General features: G+C 27.6%; 1 protein-coding gene across 1 annotated transcript; it reads left to right on the top strand.

Moving 5' to 3' along the window:
* The first annotated feature begins 318 nt into the window (after positions 1-318).
* Positions 319-13,524, top strand: LOC145837735 (dynein axonemal intermediate chain 1-like). The gene is made up of 17 exons (XM_082945167.1): positions 319-410; positions 4,161-4,211; positions 4,688-4,858; positions 5,533-5,660; positions 6,002-6,125; positions 6,495-6,632; positions 7,244-7,345; positions 7,864-8,002; positions 8,978-9,137; positions 9,884-10,051; positions 10,616-10,739; positions 10,970-11,059; positions 11,554-11,641; positions 11,899-12,127; positions 12,343-12,445; positions 12,641-12,826; positions 13,180-13,524. Exons 1-17 carry the CDS (start codon positions 387-389, stop codon positions 13,282-13,284), a joined length of 2,130 nt encoding a protein of 709 aa, XP_082801293.1. The 5' UTR covers positions 319-386; the 3' UTR covers positions 13,285-13,524.

The following is a 13,524-nucleotide window of genomic DNA, read 5'->3' as shown; positions in this document are numbered from 1 at the left end:
ATTATTTTAGTACATTGCAAATTGAAACTTAAGTAATTTAACACTATAGTAAGTTTATAATAACAAAATTAATAAAGATTAACTTATGAAATTTTATCCAATGTATAATAGAAGAAAATTAGCTTTATTTTGTTACTTTAGCTTTCTAGTTACTATAGCGATAAAAACAGCTGTAATTAGTTGTTTTCAAATTTTACCATGCCTGTTACTAATATTTAAGTCTGCTTAGGTTTATTTGGTTAGCTTTAGCGCCACCATATGTTAAACATTTTTAATTTACACTTAGCAACGAAATAAGAGAATAATGCTTGATAACAAATTAATATTAAAATCTGATTTATGAAAACTAAATTATACTAACCAGAAATCTGTAAAAATATTCTGAGATGGGACCAAGAAGGTTGACAAAGGTTTTTACTTTTTTATTTTCTCTAATATTTAATAGCTAACATGTATCTACAAAAATACCTTAGTTTGGTGTGACCACTGTAATTTATAGATTTCTTCAAAGGTTTTTGCCTTTTTTATAGGTTTTTAAAAGCACTTGTTGTTGGTCAGTTTTAAGAAAAAACTTGAATTTAAGTTTATAAAAGTTTTAAAAATGTATAAAATCTTTGAAAAAATGGTGTGATACTACTTTGAGTGTATTTTTTTATAAATTAAATACTTAATGCAACAAAAAAAGTTATGTACACACAAAATATTATCTCATTAATCTTAGTATCATTAATTACAGATATAATTTTTTAATTCCAGGTTTTTCTTGATTTTTAAATTATTTTTGTTGAAAATGTCAGGTTCTTTCAAAATATATATAATGCCAGGTATACTTAGGACTCAGAGTTAGATTACAGCCCTGTCAGTTTAAAAGACAATTTCTGTCTTAAAATAGTAGCAATACTAACTTAATGCCATAAGTTTTATTTTTAAGTAGGTTTTACATTGTAAAGACTTCTTGGTAATTACCTAGCATGATGTTGCACCAATATTGAACTGAAATTATATTTTATTCAAGGTTGATTTTAACCATAATTTTAGGAGAAAAATGAAATTTTATAAATACATAAATATAAAATCAAGCTTGTTTATCATAAAACATTAACACTTAAATATTTAATTTTTTTAATTATACAATATTAATAAACTATATGAATACAATATTTTATATCGACTATAAATCTGTAAAATAAAAACATTTAAGTTTTTAAGTTTTAATAGTTTATAATTGAAAATTTTAATTCTAACAATGTATTTATAAAGCTTGTTTAAAACAAAAGGTTTATTTAGACTGAACATTTTAGGCATTAAACATAGAATTTTAGAAAATAGTTATCAAATATAATGTAATTTCAGTTTGCTATTGGTGGGACATCATGCTAGGTAATTACTGATTTCTCATAGTTTTTGAAGTTTTTTTACAAATTGAAGTTTAAGCTACAAGGGACTTGAAGTTTCCACTTCATGATGTTTTAAAAACAGATGTTGTGTTCACTTTTAATAATTTTTTTTTATAAGTGTTGACCACTTGCTTTTGATTTTTCAACATTCTTTTCAGAAAGTTTTAAAAGCCATCATTGGGATCCTTACACCACCAGGCCAGATAGATTAGTCAAACAGATAATGTTCAAAAACTAATGGTTTAAGTATTATAAATTTAAAGTTGCTCTTATGATAGTTAAGTTCTTTAAATGTTTGTTTTTTTCACAAAAGTTATTTTAAAATGAGTTTTTTCAAAAACTCAAAAATGTATAAAGGTAAGAAATAAACTATTAAGTTTTAGTATTTAGCTAGGGACCAACTCATTTTCATTTATCATGAATTATTAACATTTTTGGCTTGTATAAAACTTATATTTTTTATTGTTTATTGAATGACAAAAATAAGCGCTCAAAATATTGGCTCTATGACCTGGTGCACAAGAAAGCCTTTTGGTTATTGAGTGGTACACCACTTGGATATTTTTTAACGTTTTGTCCAGGACCTTATCCAATACCTTATCTTTCATTTAGCTTTTGTTAGACCATTGTTTCACCATTTTTTTTTTTAGTTAAGTTTTCCTTTTTTTTCAAACTATGTGGCTAAGTGTTTCTAGGGGTGGTTCCCTATAATGACATTAAAAACTATAGTAGTTGAATGTAAAGAAAGATGTTTACATGATTTAATGTACCAATTTATTGATAATAACCATACTTTTTCCATTAAACAATTTATTGAGCAGTGCTATCAAAAAATTTCCTTTTCAAAGCAAAATTAATTATCAAACTAATTAATCAAATAAAATACGAGTAAACTTAAGAAAACATCAATATAAAACTAATCAAATTAATCATAAAACGAAAAAAGATAGTTAGAACAAAAATGGACTATTTAAAAGTGTTAAGTGTAATTTAAGAACACCATTAATAACACACAAGGCCCACAATAGTGCAGTATTTTCACATATAGTAGTTGAATGTTGTAAATTTGAAACCTGCTAGTGAAGACATATACAAAAAAAAATACAAAACTACTATGTAGGCCATTGTACTTAAAACTCTTGAAAAACATGAAGTTTTAAATTTTTATTTGAAAAACTTGCAATTTTGAACAAAAGTCAGAAAAAAGTTTTAAATATTAATTTTTGAAAAATAGTCGGTAATGTCAAACAATGTTTGTTAAATTAGTATTCATAATTTTATAACTACGAAGTTAAGTACTTGAATAATACAACAGTTCAAATTATCTATTCTTAAAATAAAACTAACATTTGAAAAATAAGATTCTGAAGTTTTCAAAATGCTTTCATTTTTTGTTTTAATTTGACATTTTTAAAGAAGCTAAAAACAAAGTTTTAAATGTGAAATTGCTATGAACCAAAATATCTTCTGAAGTAAAGGAAACAGTACGTTAAAAGTATATAAACACCAAATTTAGTATTATATGATATAATCAAAAACAGCAATTGTTACTGGCGTAAAAAACAGTTGGTGTAGTATACTGTTAAGTGTGAACTCTACAAATACACATAAATAATAAATATGATTTGTATACAAATAGATTTAAAAAATGATTATCAACAACGTTCTTAAAAAAACCATTAAAAACGTCTACACTTTTAAGAAATCAAACATGAAATTTAAAACTTTAAAATGTAACTAGTTATGAATATTTATGTTTTACTAGTTGCATGGCTTTGAAAAAATCTTATGAAATGAATTTAAAAAAATACTTAAAAAATTAAAAATAAGTTTTAATGTAGTAGAATACATTTGAATTACAATAAGGTATTTTTTAGTAGGTTTTGACAACTAAAGATACGACTTTTAACTTAAATTTAAATTAGTATTAAAAAAGAAAAAAATAAACTATGAAGTTTGTTTTAACTATATGTATTATTATATTAATGGTAGCCTCAAAACCTTTTGTTTTTTATTGTATACTAAGTTTTTTATTTCATTTAAAATTCAATAACAACCTATAAAAGTTATTCATAAACTATTAAAGATTGTACTGAGAAAGCTTGACAGAGCTGCCACACACTCAGGGTAACTTGGGATATTTTGAAATTTTTGAAAATCTCAGGATGACTTCAGGACAACTCATAATATTAATATTCTTTTTTAAACTCAGACTCACTCAGGATAGTTTTTTTTTGTTTAATAATCTGGGGACAGATACTTTATCTAGATCTTGAATCTTATTTAGTTGACCCAGTTGTTACTTTCTAGTTAAACTATTCTGTTTAAACAGAAGTTGATACTCAATTATTTTATAAGGTGATTTCTAACAATATTTTTAAATAGTTGTAGATTTTTATGTATTAATAAACACAGAAAGCCAATTTGTTATAAACGTGTATATGAATTTATTCTTTGAAGACTTTATTTTACAAACTAAGTTTTGGTCAAAGACCTCGTCAGTGCTTAAATAATACTTATTCAAATAGAATATGATTGTATTTGAATAATTCAAGTAGAATTCTATTTGAATAAGATTTATTTATGCACTGACGAGGTCTTTGACCAAAACTTAGTTTGTAAAATAAAGTCTTGAAAGAATAAATTCATCATTTCTCCTCTAGTAGTTGAAATCTCTTTATTTGTTTTCTAAAAATCAAAACTTGTAATAAATGTGTATATAGTGAAATATTATAAAAATGTGAAAAATGTAATTTTTAACAGGGTATGGGAAGTGTTGCCCAGAAATCTAGCAACAGAAAACTCAGAAGAAAAGTGAGCGATTTTTGTTTGTTATTATTTAAATGTTGTATAAGTCATATACCTTAACTTACTTATATGGTTACAAGTTAAAAAAAGTTTGTTTTAAATTTTATAACTTAAAAAAGGCAAATTCACATGGATCATTCAAATACAAACTTAAAGTGTATTTTAATCTAAAAGAGGTTACATCTTTAGCATTTTTTACTATACTATTTTAGTTATCAATCGAAGTATTTTTAGTGTTTGGTACTAATTTAAACTTAATTCAAGAGAAAATAAATTTAAGTAAGGGCTGCTGTTAGTTTATTCAAACTTGAATTTTGCCAAGCGTACAAGTTTATCAGATTTTTTTATATTTTTTTTACTTTTGTGTATATTATTACCTTCCTTATGTTTGCTAGTATTAGTCTATAAAAATAACCTATCAACTGTTATTTTGGCTTGTACTTTCATTTCTTTTTTATTTTTTTCTTTGATCTTTCAATTAGGAAGATGACGAAACAGAGGCGGATCCGTTGGACCTGATGGAGGGAAGACAGATGGTGAAGCCGGACGATCAGCTGGACTTGAGTGAGGCACAGCTGAAGGAGGAGATCACCAGGGTATTAACCGCAAACAATCCCCACGCCCCACAGAACATTGTTCGGTTCAGCTTCAAGGTTACTAGAATTTAGTTGAACAAGAAAGCAGAAAATATTAAAATGTTTACATTGACTTTTGTGTGTTGTGTTTATAAATTTGAATTTTACTTTATAAATAATAGCATTTAGCGTAGTTTTCTTACACTGCATTCTTTTGGTAAAATTGAATGTTATTTAGTTAGTAGTCAAACACAAGAAGTTTTTCTTTAAAATTTATGTTAGTTTGTTGCTAAATTGTTTGTAATAAGACTATTTACAGTTTGCAAAGTGAACTAACTTTTAAAGCAGTTTCGAACTCTACAAACAATTTGTTTGTATGTTTTTATTTACGAATTGATTTTATTTTTAAAGCAGTTATTCAAATATGGTATCAAGTAATAACGAACAAAATTGATTAAATAAAAAATAAACATTTGTTGTATGATTACAATAAAGTTTACATCTAGTTTCATTTCGATTTCACTTGTATTATGGTTGCTTGCCATAATATTGTTAGTATAATCTTTTTAAATTGATTTTTCGGACTCGATATTTGTACCTATTAAGTAATTGCACATCAAATTAAAAAGAGTTAAAGCTGTAATTCAAAAACACAAAATATTAAAAGTTTGAATAAAATAGTTTTATCTTTATACTAAACAGCCAACATTATTTATGGGTTGAAAATAGCTTTAAAATGTAAAACTTTATAGGAAGGAGCATTTAAACAAACGAGTGCAGTTGAACAAATAGCAATTCATTTTGCACTCGATGGAAAAATGCTGCATAAAGACAGTGATGAGGCCAGAAGACAAAAAGTTACAGCTATTGACGAAGAAGAGTGAGTAAAAAAATAGAATAAATATGGAAAATTACTTGATTGAGTTTATTTTGATTTTTCTGACCACAAGTAATTTTTCTTAATTTATGCATAATTGTTAATGCCAGCTAAATAAAAAATCGTTACTACCAAAAATTTTATTAAACTATTATATTTTTTGTTATAAATTTTCATTATTTAAACACTAAAATTTTAAAAGAAGCTTTTTTTTATTAAGCTCTGTTTTTGTTTAGCATTAACCTCTACCAATTACTCTTCATAAAATTACAGAAGTTATGTTTACCAAAGTAAATTAGACTATTCCAATTGTTCATATAAAATGTTATTGTTTTATTTTCTAGTGAAGATGAGGATGTAGATCAGAAGTCCTCCTCAGCAGAGAACACGGAAGAAAACTTGGGTGAAGAAGACAAAGATCAGAAGTCTTTGGATGAGTCGGCTAATCTTCCAGAGGAAGGCGAAAAGGTAATAAGTTTAAATTTTAAGTAGTAACCATGACTGGCTATAAAATATCAACTTGTGTGTAAAAAACTACTAGTTTGTGCAAAGTTTTAAATGTTTAATTATCCAAATTATAAAGATTAAAGTTCTCAATTAAGAGTATCAAGCATTAACTGTCAATAAAATCTACTAAATATAAAAAGTTAGTATCTACCAAAAGTTTTACCGAAATATCAAAGTTGTTAAACTTAAACCTTAAAACTTTAAAATAAAATACCTATAATAAAAGTTTTTCAAACAAAAACTACCTACTCTGAACTGAAGACAAAAGCCACGTATGATGCTGCTGGTCCCTACAAAACAAATATACTTATGCTTATTTTCAACCGTCAGGTGTCGCAGAAGGAGGAAAAGAAGGAGGAGGAGGAGGAAGAGGAGCATATGGAGAAGCCTCACGCGAAGAAGGTGGCTCTGAGGAACCAGTTCAACTTCAGCGAGAGAGCCACGCAGACTTTCAACCAGCCGTTAAGAGTCGGTTGCTGATTTGTTGTGACAAATAAGCTTGTAGTTTCATTCAAATATGGTGTTTAGGGCTTGTTTGTCAAAAAACTGAAACACTAGTTTTTTTGCTTTTAAATTTTGAAGCTTAGTTTTGATAGTAAGACTCCAATTAATACTTAAATTTTCTAAAATTAATGCTATAAAATGAAAACTGCTCGTTTAAAATACGTAGAAAGATTTAAATAAAATATTCTTAAATGTGTTTATATTTTAAGTTGACATAAACTTCTATAAATAAAACTAAAGTATGTTAATGTAAAAACTACATTTTCCTAATTTTAGCGATTAATTTTTCTCGTAGAGCTTTTATTTTTACCAATATTTTTAAGTACAGTAGAAATAAACTTGAGTTTTTCTGGTAAAAATTTCTAATTTTTTTTCCATTATTTATCTTACAACTTCTAATTCTTTTTTCTGGTATCTAAATATACTAAAATTAAATGTTTTTCTAATTTGTTACATATCTCCATATTAGTATGTCCTAGTGCAAGTGTCTATTTGAAATCACTGTCTTTTCTTGCGTACAAAATTTTACTCATGAATAGCAATATTCTAACTAAATTAGTCATTCAAATTCAAAGGAGAAACAAACTGAAACTGAACCACCACCGCGAGCGACGTTTGGAGCCACGGCGACGCAGTGGGAAATGTTCGATTCATACGAAGCAGATCTCGCCAGACAGGTAGCTTTCAAATGTTGTTTGTGATATTCTTATGTGTACCTGTGTTGATTGATATGTTGTGTGTATGATAAAAGTTTTTATTTTTCATTTTAGAATCATATGATATTTACTTTTATTCATTTAAAAGTTTTTTGTTAAAAAATGATTTATAATGTTTGCTGTAATTAATTTTCTAAAAAAATATATATATTTTGAATAAAGAATAAATTATCAAAAAATTTATTAAAGAAATGTACAAAGTCAGTCTAGTTAGAATTTTTTTAGTTTTATTAGTTTTTTAATAACAAGAATGTCAAATACTGTTATAGTTAGTGAATAATGTTTCTTAGATTTTTAATTTAAATGCTTTAAAACTAGTATGCTATTTCAATGTTTCTTGAAACTAATTATGATATATATTTTATGTAAAAGCAACATGTAAAACTTTAAGATTTAAATCTATAAACGTAAGCTAAACAACTTGACTATTCTGTTAACTTCTTAGACACAACCTCAAAAATCAACATATTTTTTTATAGAAAGCCTTGAAAGAGCAAATGGAAGGCAAGAAACCCTCAGCGTTCGCGAAGAAAGACACGAAAAAGAAGAAGCTGGTCACCGTGGACTACACTGGATCTGATGACGTGAGGAGAGTTGAGAGCGCTGCTAAAATTGTCGGTTCGTAATATAAATGTATATCAGATTTGAGTGCAAGAGTTTATTTTGTTAGCTACAGCTGTTTCGAAAGACAATACTGTCGTTATCTTCAGGCGTCGACAAAATAGTGGCAAAAAGTATAAGTAATAAATTAAAGAGAAAGAGAGGAAAAGTGGTTTTGATTAATTAGATCAACTGTTAATGATTCGATTAAATTGATCGGAAATTAGTATTATGAGGTTACTGAATTAAACTTGATTTAAGCAAAAATGGCATTAACTCTTAATATCTTTTAACATTATTTAAACAATTTAAAACAAAAACAAACAAAATTGTATTGTAACTCATAAAAGCCATGATTAAGAATAAATTAACTTTTTGTTACTGTTATAGTTAGTTAGGAGTGCAGCTAAAATATTTTTGTGTTCTTTATTGAAATATGAATAGTTCTTATTTTTTCTCTAAATTTAATACTTTCAAAATCTACTAAACGTATTCAACCACACATGTTATAAAAGTAATATAAATTTTCCAACTTATTTTTTTTGTTTTAATAAAAACATGAAAAGTTATAACAATTTTAACGTTTTATAATTTTTTTACTATTTTGTTGTCACTATGATGAAATCAGGGTTCCCAAAAGTCCTGGAATCCCGGAAAAACCTTGAACTTGAGAAATTAAAACTTGGAAATTTGAATAAGAACACTAAAAAACCTGAATTTTGATTAGAGATGTAAAATCTATCAAATAAAAAAACACATTGAATGCAGCTCTACTGTATGTTTTTAATGTTCTTATAATATTTAAGACAGTTTTTTCCTTAAATTTAACTTTATAATGAAAATGGATTAAAATTTTGTTCTTTAAAAAACTTGGAAGAAGTTTAGAAAAACCTTAAGCAACCCTGTAAAGCATTTTTATTTTTAAACAAAAAAAGTCTAATTAGTTTTAAGTTATATTTTTAAGCTTTATTAATCAACGCTGTTTATATTCAGAGAGAATGGTAAACCAGAACAGTTACGACGACATCGCTCAGGATTTCAGGTATTTCGAAGACGCCTCAGACGAGTTCAGGGATCAGGAAGGGACCCTACTACCATTGTGGAAGTTCTCCTACGACAAATCAAAAAGAATGGCCGTCACCGCCCTCAACTGGTTACTAAAATTTAACTTTGCATACTCAGTTGTTTATGCAGTTTTAATTGATTTTGTTTCTGTTATTGTGAACTCTTAAAAATTAAACTAACTTGCATAAAGCTTATAGCAATATTTTGTGGGTAGCAGTTTAATTATTTATTGCTGTTTTATATTTTCTTAATGGTTATATATGTTTTGATGTGGTAATAGAATTTTTTTTGGAAGTTATTTAAAAGTATAAAGCAGGGTTGACAAAAATTAGGAGTTTTTGAAAAACCTGTAATTTGGTAATTTTGGCTAAAAAAAACCTGGAATTTGTGAAATTAGAAATAAACTTCAAATTTTGAATAAAAATTACTAAAAAGAAAACTGGAAAAACCTGGGATTTTAAACAATTTTTACATATTAAGCAGTGAAGTTTCGATTTGCCACAAAAAATCTATCACAAAGATAATTTTTTTTAGTTATCATTAAATATTATTTTACTAATTAAACAAATTTTAAGTAACTGTGCAGTATCTTTACAATGTTATTGTACTATTTCAGACAGTTTTTTTACCTTAAACTTGGTCTTATACAAGAAATAGACCCAAAATCATGGATGAAATTAAGAAAACCTGGAAAATCTTCTCAAAAACATTTGGCAGCTTTGATAAAGAGGTGTATGAATAATACTTTTTTCGATACTTAAGGAGTCAACCTTTTTGTTGTCAACTTTGGAATTTTACTCCGATAATTTTTTTAAATATTTGTTCTGTCCACAGGTCACCAAAATACCCGGACTGTTTCGCAGTGGGCCAGGGCAGCTACGACTTCCTCCGCCAGCAGGGAGGGATACTCATATTGTACTCCCTCAAGAACCCCTCCTTCCCTGAACGCGTGTATAGCGCCTCCAGCGGTGTCATGTGCCTCGACATCCACAAGGATCAGCCGTCAGTTGAAGTTTTTATTTGCTTTCTTATAGGAATTGTTAACTTTTTAAGCAAAACATGTCATAGTTTTTTAGGTAGATTATTTTGTAAAATTATAAGCAATGTTCTCAATATCAAATTTTTTTATTCAATTAATTCTTTTGACAAAAGTATGAAATTATTATTCAATCTTTTGTTTTAAAAACAATTAAATAGTATTTAGACTATATGGGATTTTCTGTGAAGTTGTAATTGACAGTCGCTGTTGTTTTCTTGGTGGGAAGTTTATAATTAGGCTTCATCTTATCACAACACTATCATTAAAAAAATAGCTGAACTTTGTTTATAATAGATTTGTGTACGTACTTATTTCCTCTATTACTAGAGCTTTATAAAGTGTTTTAAATTTGATTGTGGTACTAAAGTTATTTTCAAATGTTTTGATAAACTTTTATAATCGTATAAATAATAATAATAACTTTGGTGTTGGAAAAATTTACAAAGTTGAAAAGTAAGTTATTCTGTATATCAATTATTTTCGTAAACCATTGTATTTGTAAATGTTAATGTAAACATGTTCATCAGGTTTTTAGTGTGTGTTGGATTTTACGATGGAAATGTTGCTGTGTACAACATTTTAGACAAAAGAAACGAACCTACATTCACTTCTACAGCTAAAAGTGGTAAACACACTGATCCAGTTTGGCAGGTTGGACTGTATAAATTTGTTTGAATGTACTTTTGTTTGTTAATTCTTTTTTTTTTGTTTTACATAAAAGGTAATATTTTATCAAACAAGTTTTTCAGGTGTAAATGTATGTCTTTCTAACAAATAATCGAAAATAACAACTTTATTTTTTATCAAATCTTTTATTTCAAATGCAGTATAAAAGTGGTGTAGTTTATAATTTTAATTTTTTACTTTATATGTTTTTACAGGTAAAATGGCAAGGAAACGATTTGGATGACAATTTGAATTTTTATTCTTGTTCTGCTGATGGTAAAGTATGCATGTGGGCCCTAGTGAAAGTTTGTATAAATATTTAATTATCAATCATAAAAGTTTGTAGTAAAATATGTAATTATTAATAAAATACTCGGTGTATACAGACTTTTTTAGTTTGGTCCAACTATTCGTATTTAAGTGTGACTAGCGAACAAAAAAAACCTTAGACATTCATGCATTTATCGCCACTTTATGTTGAATTATTTGGGGTTTTTATTATTTGTAAAGATAGAGCTTCATATAGTTTGAATCAGTTGTAGTTGTTTGAAATCAGTTAAGGTTTCTTTGTTTTTAAACAAGGGTTTTGAGAAAATATAGTTTGTTTAAAAAAAGATTGTTTATAAAACTATTGTTTACAAAAGTTTTCTGTTAGCCAAGCTATCTAAAATGTCGTGAACCTAATATTCAAATTTTATATCGTTTTTTATTTACGATATGTATCTTCTAATTAATCATGCACATTCACTTTTTAGTTTATAATAAACTAATATCTACCAACAAAAACTATTTGTTTTAGGACGAGCTTGTAATGACGGAAGTGATCTCTCTGAAGATCACGGATCAACCTGCGGCAGGTCCCGACGGATCACAACTGCAAATATTAGGTGAAAAGAAAATATCAAATTACTATACTATTGTATGAAAGTTTTTATAGTTTTCAGATACGATTTGCAACTCAATTTAAATAAACAGGAGTCAGTATTTTTGTTATAGACGAAGCATTTTGACATAAATATAATTAGAAAGTAAATGAATAATCTTTATTTGTTTATACTAAGTTCCGGATGGCATCTAAAAAATGATTTACTACTTAATGTATTAGCGACATCACGCGTTTAAAATATTTTTATTTTCAATTCAGGATGCGGCACGTCGATGGCCTTCCACACCAAAATGGACCACCTGTTCTTGGTGGGCACCGAAGAGGGCCGCATCCACAAGTGCAGCAAGGCCTACTCGACCCAGTACCTGGACACATACCGGGCCCACAACATGTCCGTGGACAGCATCAAGTGGAACCCCTTCCACCAGGACGTCTACATCACCTGCTCGGCCGACTGGACCGTTAAAATATGGGACAACAATTACGGGTCGGTTGGGTTTTAACATTTTATACATCAAAATAAGTTGAAAATAATTGGTTTTGTATAAATTACTTAGTTTCAATTTTCATATATATTTCAACTAGAAAATAAAAACTACTTTCTGTATATGTCTTGTGAATAATGGTTCAGTTTGCTTTATTTTTATAATATGAACAGGTTCTGTTTCACAAAAAATAGACTGATTTTTGTATTTAATTCAGGTCACAGTCGATGTTTGTGTTCGATTTGAACTCCCCAGTGGCAGATGTGGCCTGGTCACCATTTTCTTCAACTATATTCGCAGCTGTTACCATCGACGGAAAAGTTTGTTCATAACTATTTTCGAGGACAAAATTGAACAAACATAAGATTGACGTTATCTTAGTTAAAACTTCTTCTAGTCAAAAAATAAAGTTTGCTTTACTCGGAATTTTATATTCTTAAATTTTTTCGTTGTAACATTAGAAGTTTGTATCTGACGTACTCAAACAACGACTTAGATTTATGTGTCAATAATAGGCTCACGTCTTCGACATATCAGTGAACAAGTACGAAGCGCTGTGCGAGCAAACAGTAGTGCAGAAGAAGAAAACGAAACTGACGCATGTGGCGTTCAACAACAAACACCACATACTGGTGATCGGTGATGAGAGAGGGCAAATTTCCACTTGCAAACTGTCGCCCAACCTCAGAAAATTGCAGAAAGTTTGTTGTTCATCTGCCATGTTTAATTTTAGTAAATGATTGAGTGTAGTTGTTGTGGTGCTTTGATAATTGCAATTCAACTCTTTTTCTGAGTAAAAAGTTATTTTTTAGAGTATAATTATTCAGTTTTTAATAAACAAAAAAGCAAAGCTGCAAAGTTTGACTAATAAGTGCGAACATTAAAAGAAAAACTACTTAGTTAATAGATGTTTAGAAAAACAATTCTTTTAATCTAGTTACCATTTTACGTACATAATAAATATGCAATTTATACCAATTTTATCTTATATATTTTTATGTACAATATGTATATTAAATTACTAAACTAATCAATTAATAAAATGTTTTCGCAGAAAAAGAAAGGAGAGGAACACACACCGATAGATGTGGAAGTTGAATACAATAAATTAGACAAAGTTCTCAACATAGTCAGGGACCCTAGTTGCAAGAAAAACTAAAAATCAACTGTTTTAAAATTAGTTTTTATAAAAAAAATCATTTTAGTATAACACAAATGTTCTCAAAACTGTTTTCCAAATTTTAGCAAATATTTACTTGTAAATAAGAGTTTTTGTTCACACTGTGACTTTATTTTTTACATTTCTCAAACTTGTTTAACAAACTTTTGTTATTCCAATTTATTATAAAGTTAAACTTTGGTATGCATTTTCGGAAGAATTTACATGATAAAGACTGTA

The sequence above is a fragment of the Thalia democratica genome, chromosome 6 (assembly GCF_965202585.1).
Source record: "Thalia democratica chromosome 6, ktThaDemo2.hap1.1, whole genome shotgun sequence".
Lineage (NCBI taxonomy): Eukaryota > Metazoa > Chordata > Thaliacea > Salpida > Salpidae > Thalia > Thalia democratica.
Note: the sequence above shows the minus strand (reverse complement) of the source record. Positions and strands in the feature narration are given on the sequence as shown.

Bases quoted from the DNA above. Each gene is read 5' to 3' on its own strand.
- LOC145837735 (XM_082945167.1), top strand. From the start codon at position 387: ATGGGACCAAGAAGGTTGACAAAG. The intron at 411-4,160 runs GTTTTTACTTTT...AATTTTTAACAG, and splicing joins GACCAAGAAGGTTGACAAAG to GGTATGGGAAGTGTTGCCCA. The intron at 9,138-9,883 runs GTTACTAAAATT...TTCTGTCCACAG, and splicing joins GCCGTCACCGCCCTCAACTG to GTCACCAAAATACCCGGACT.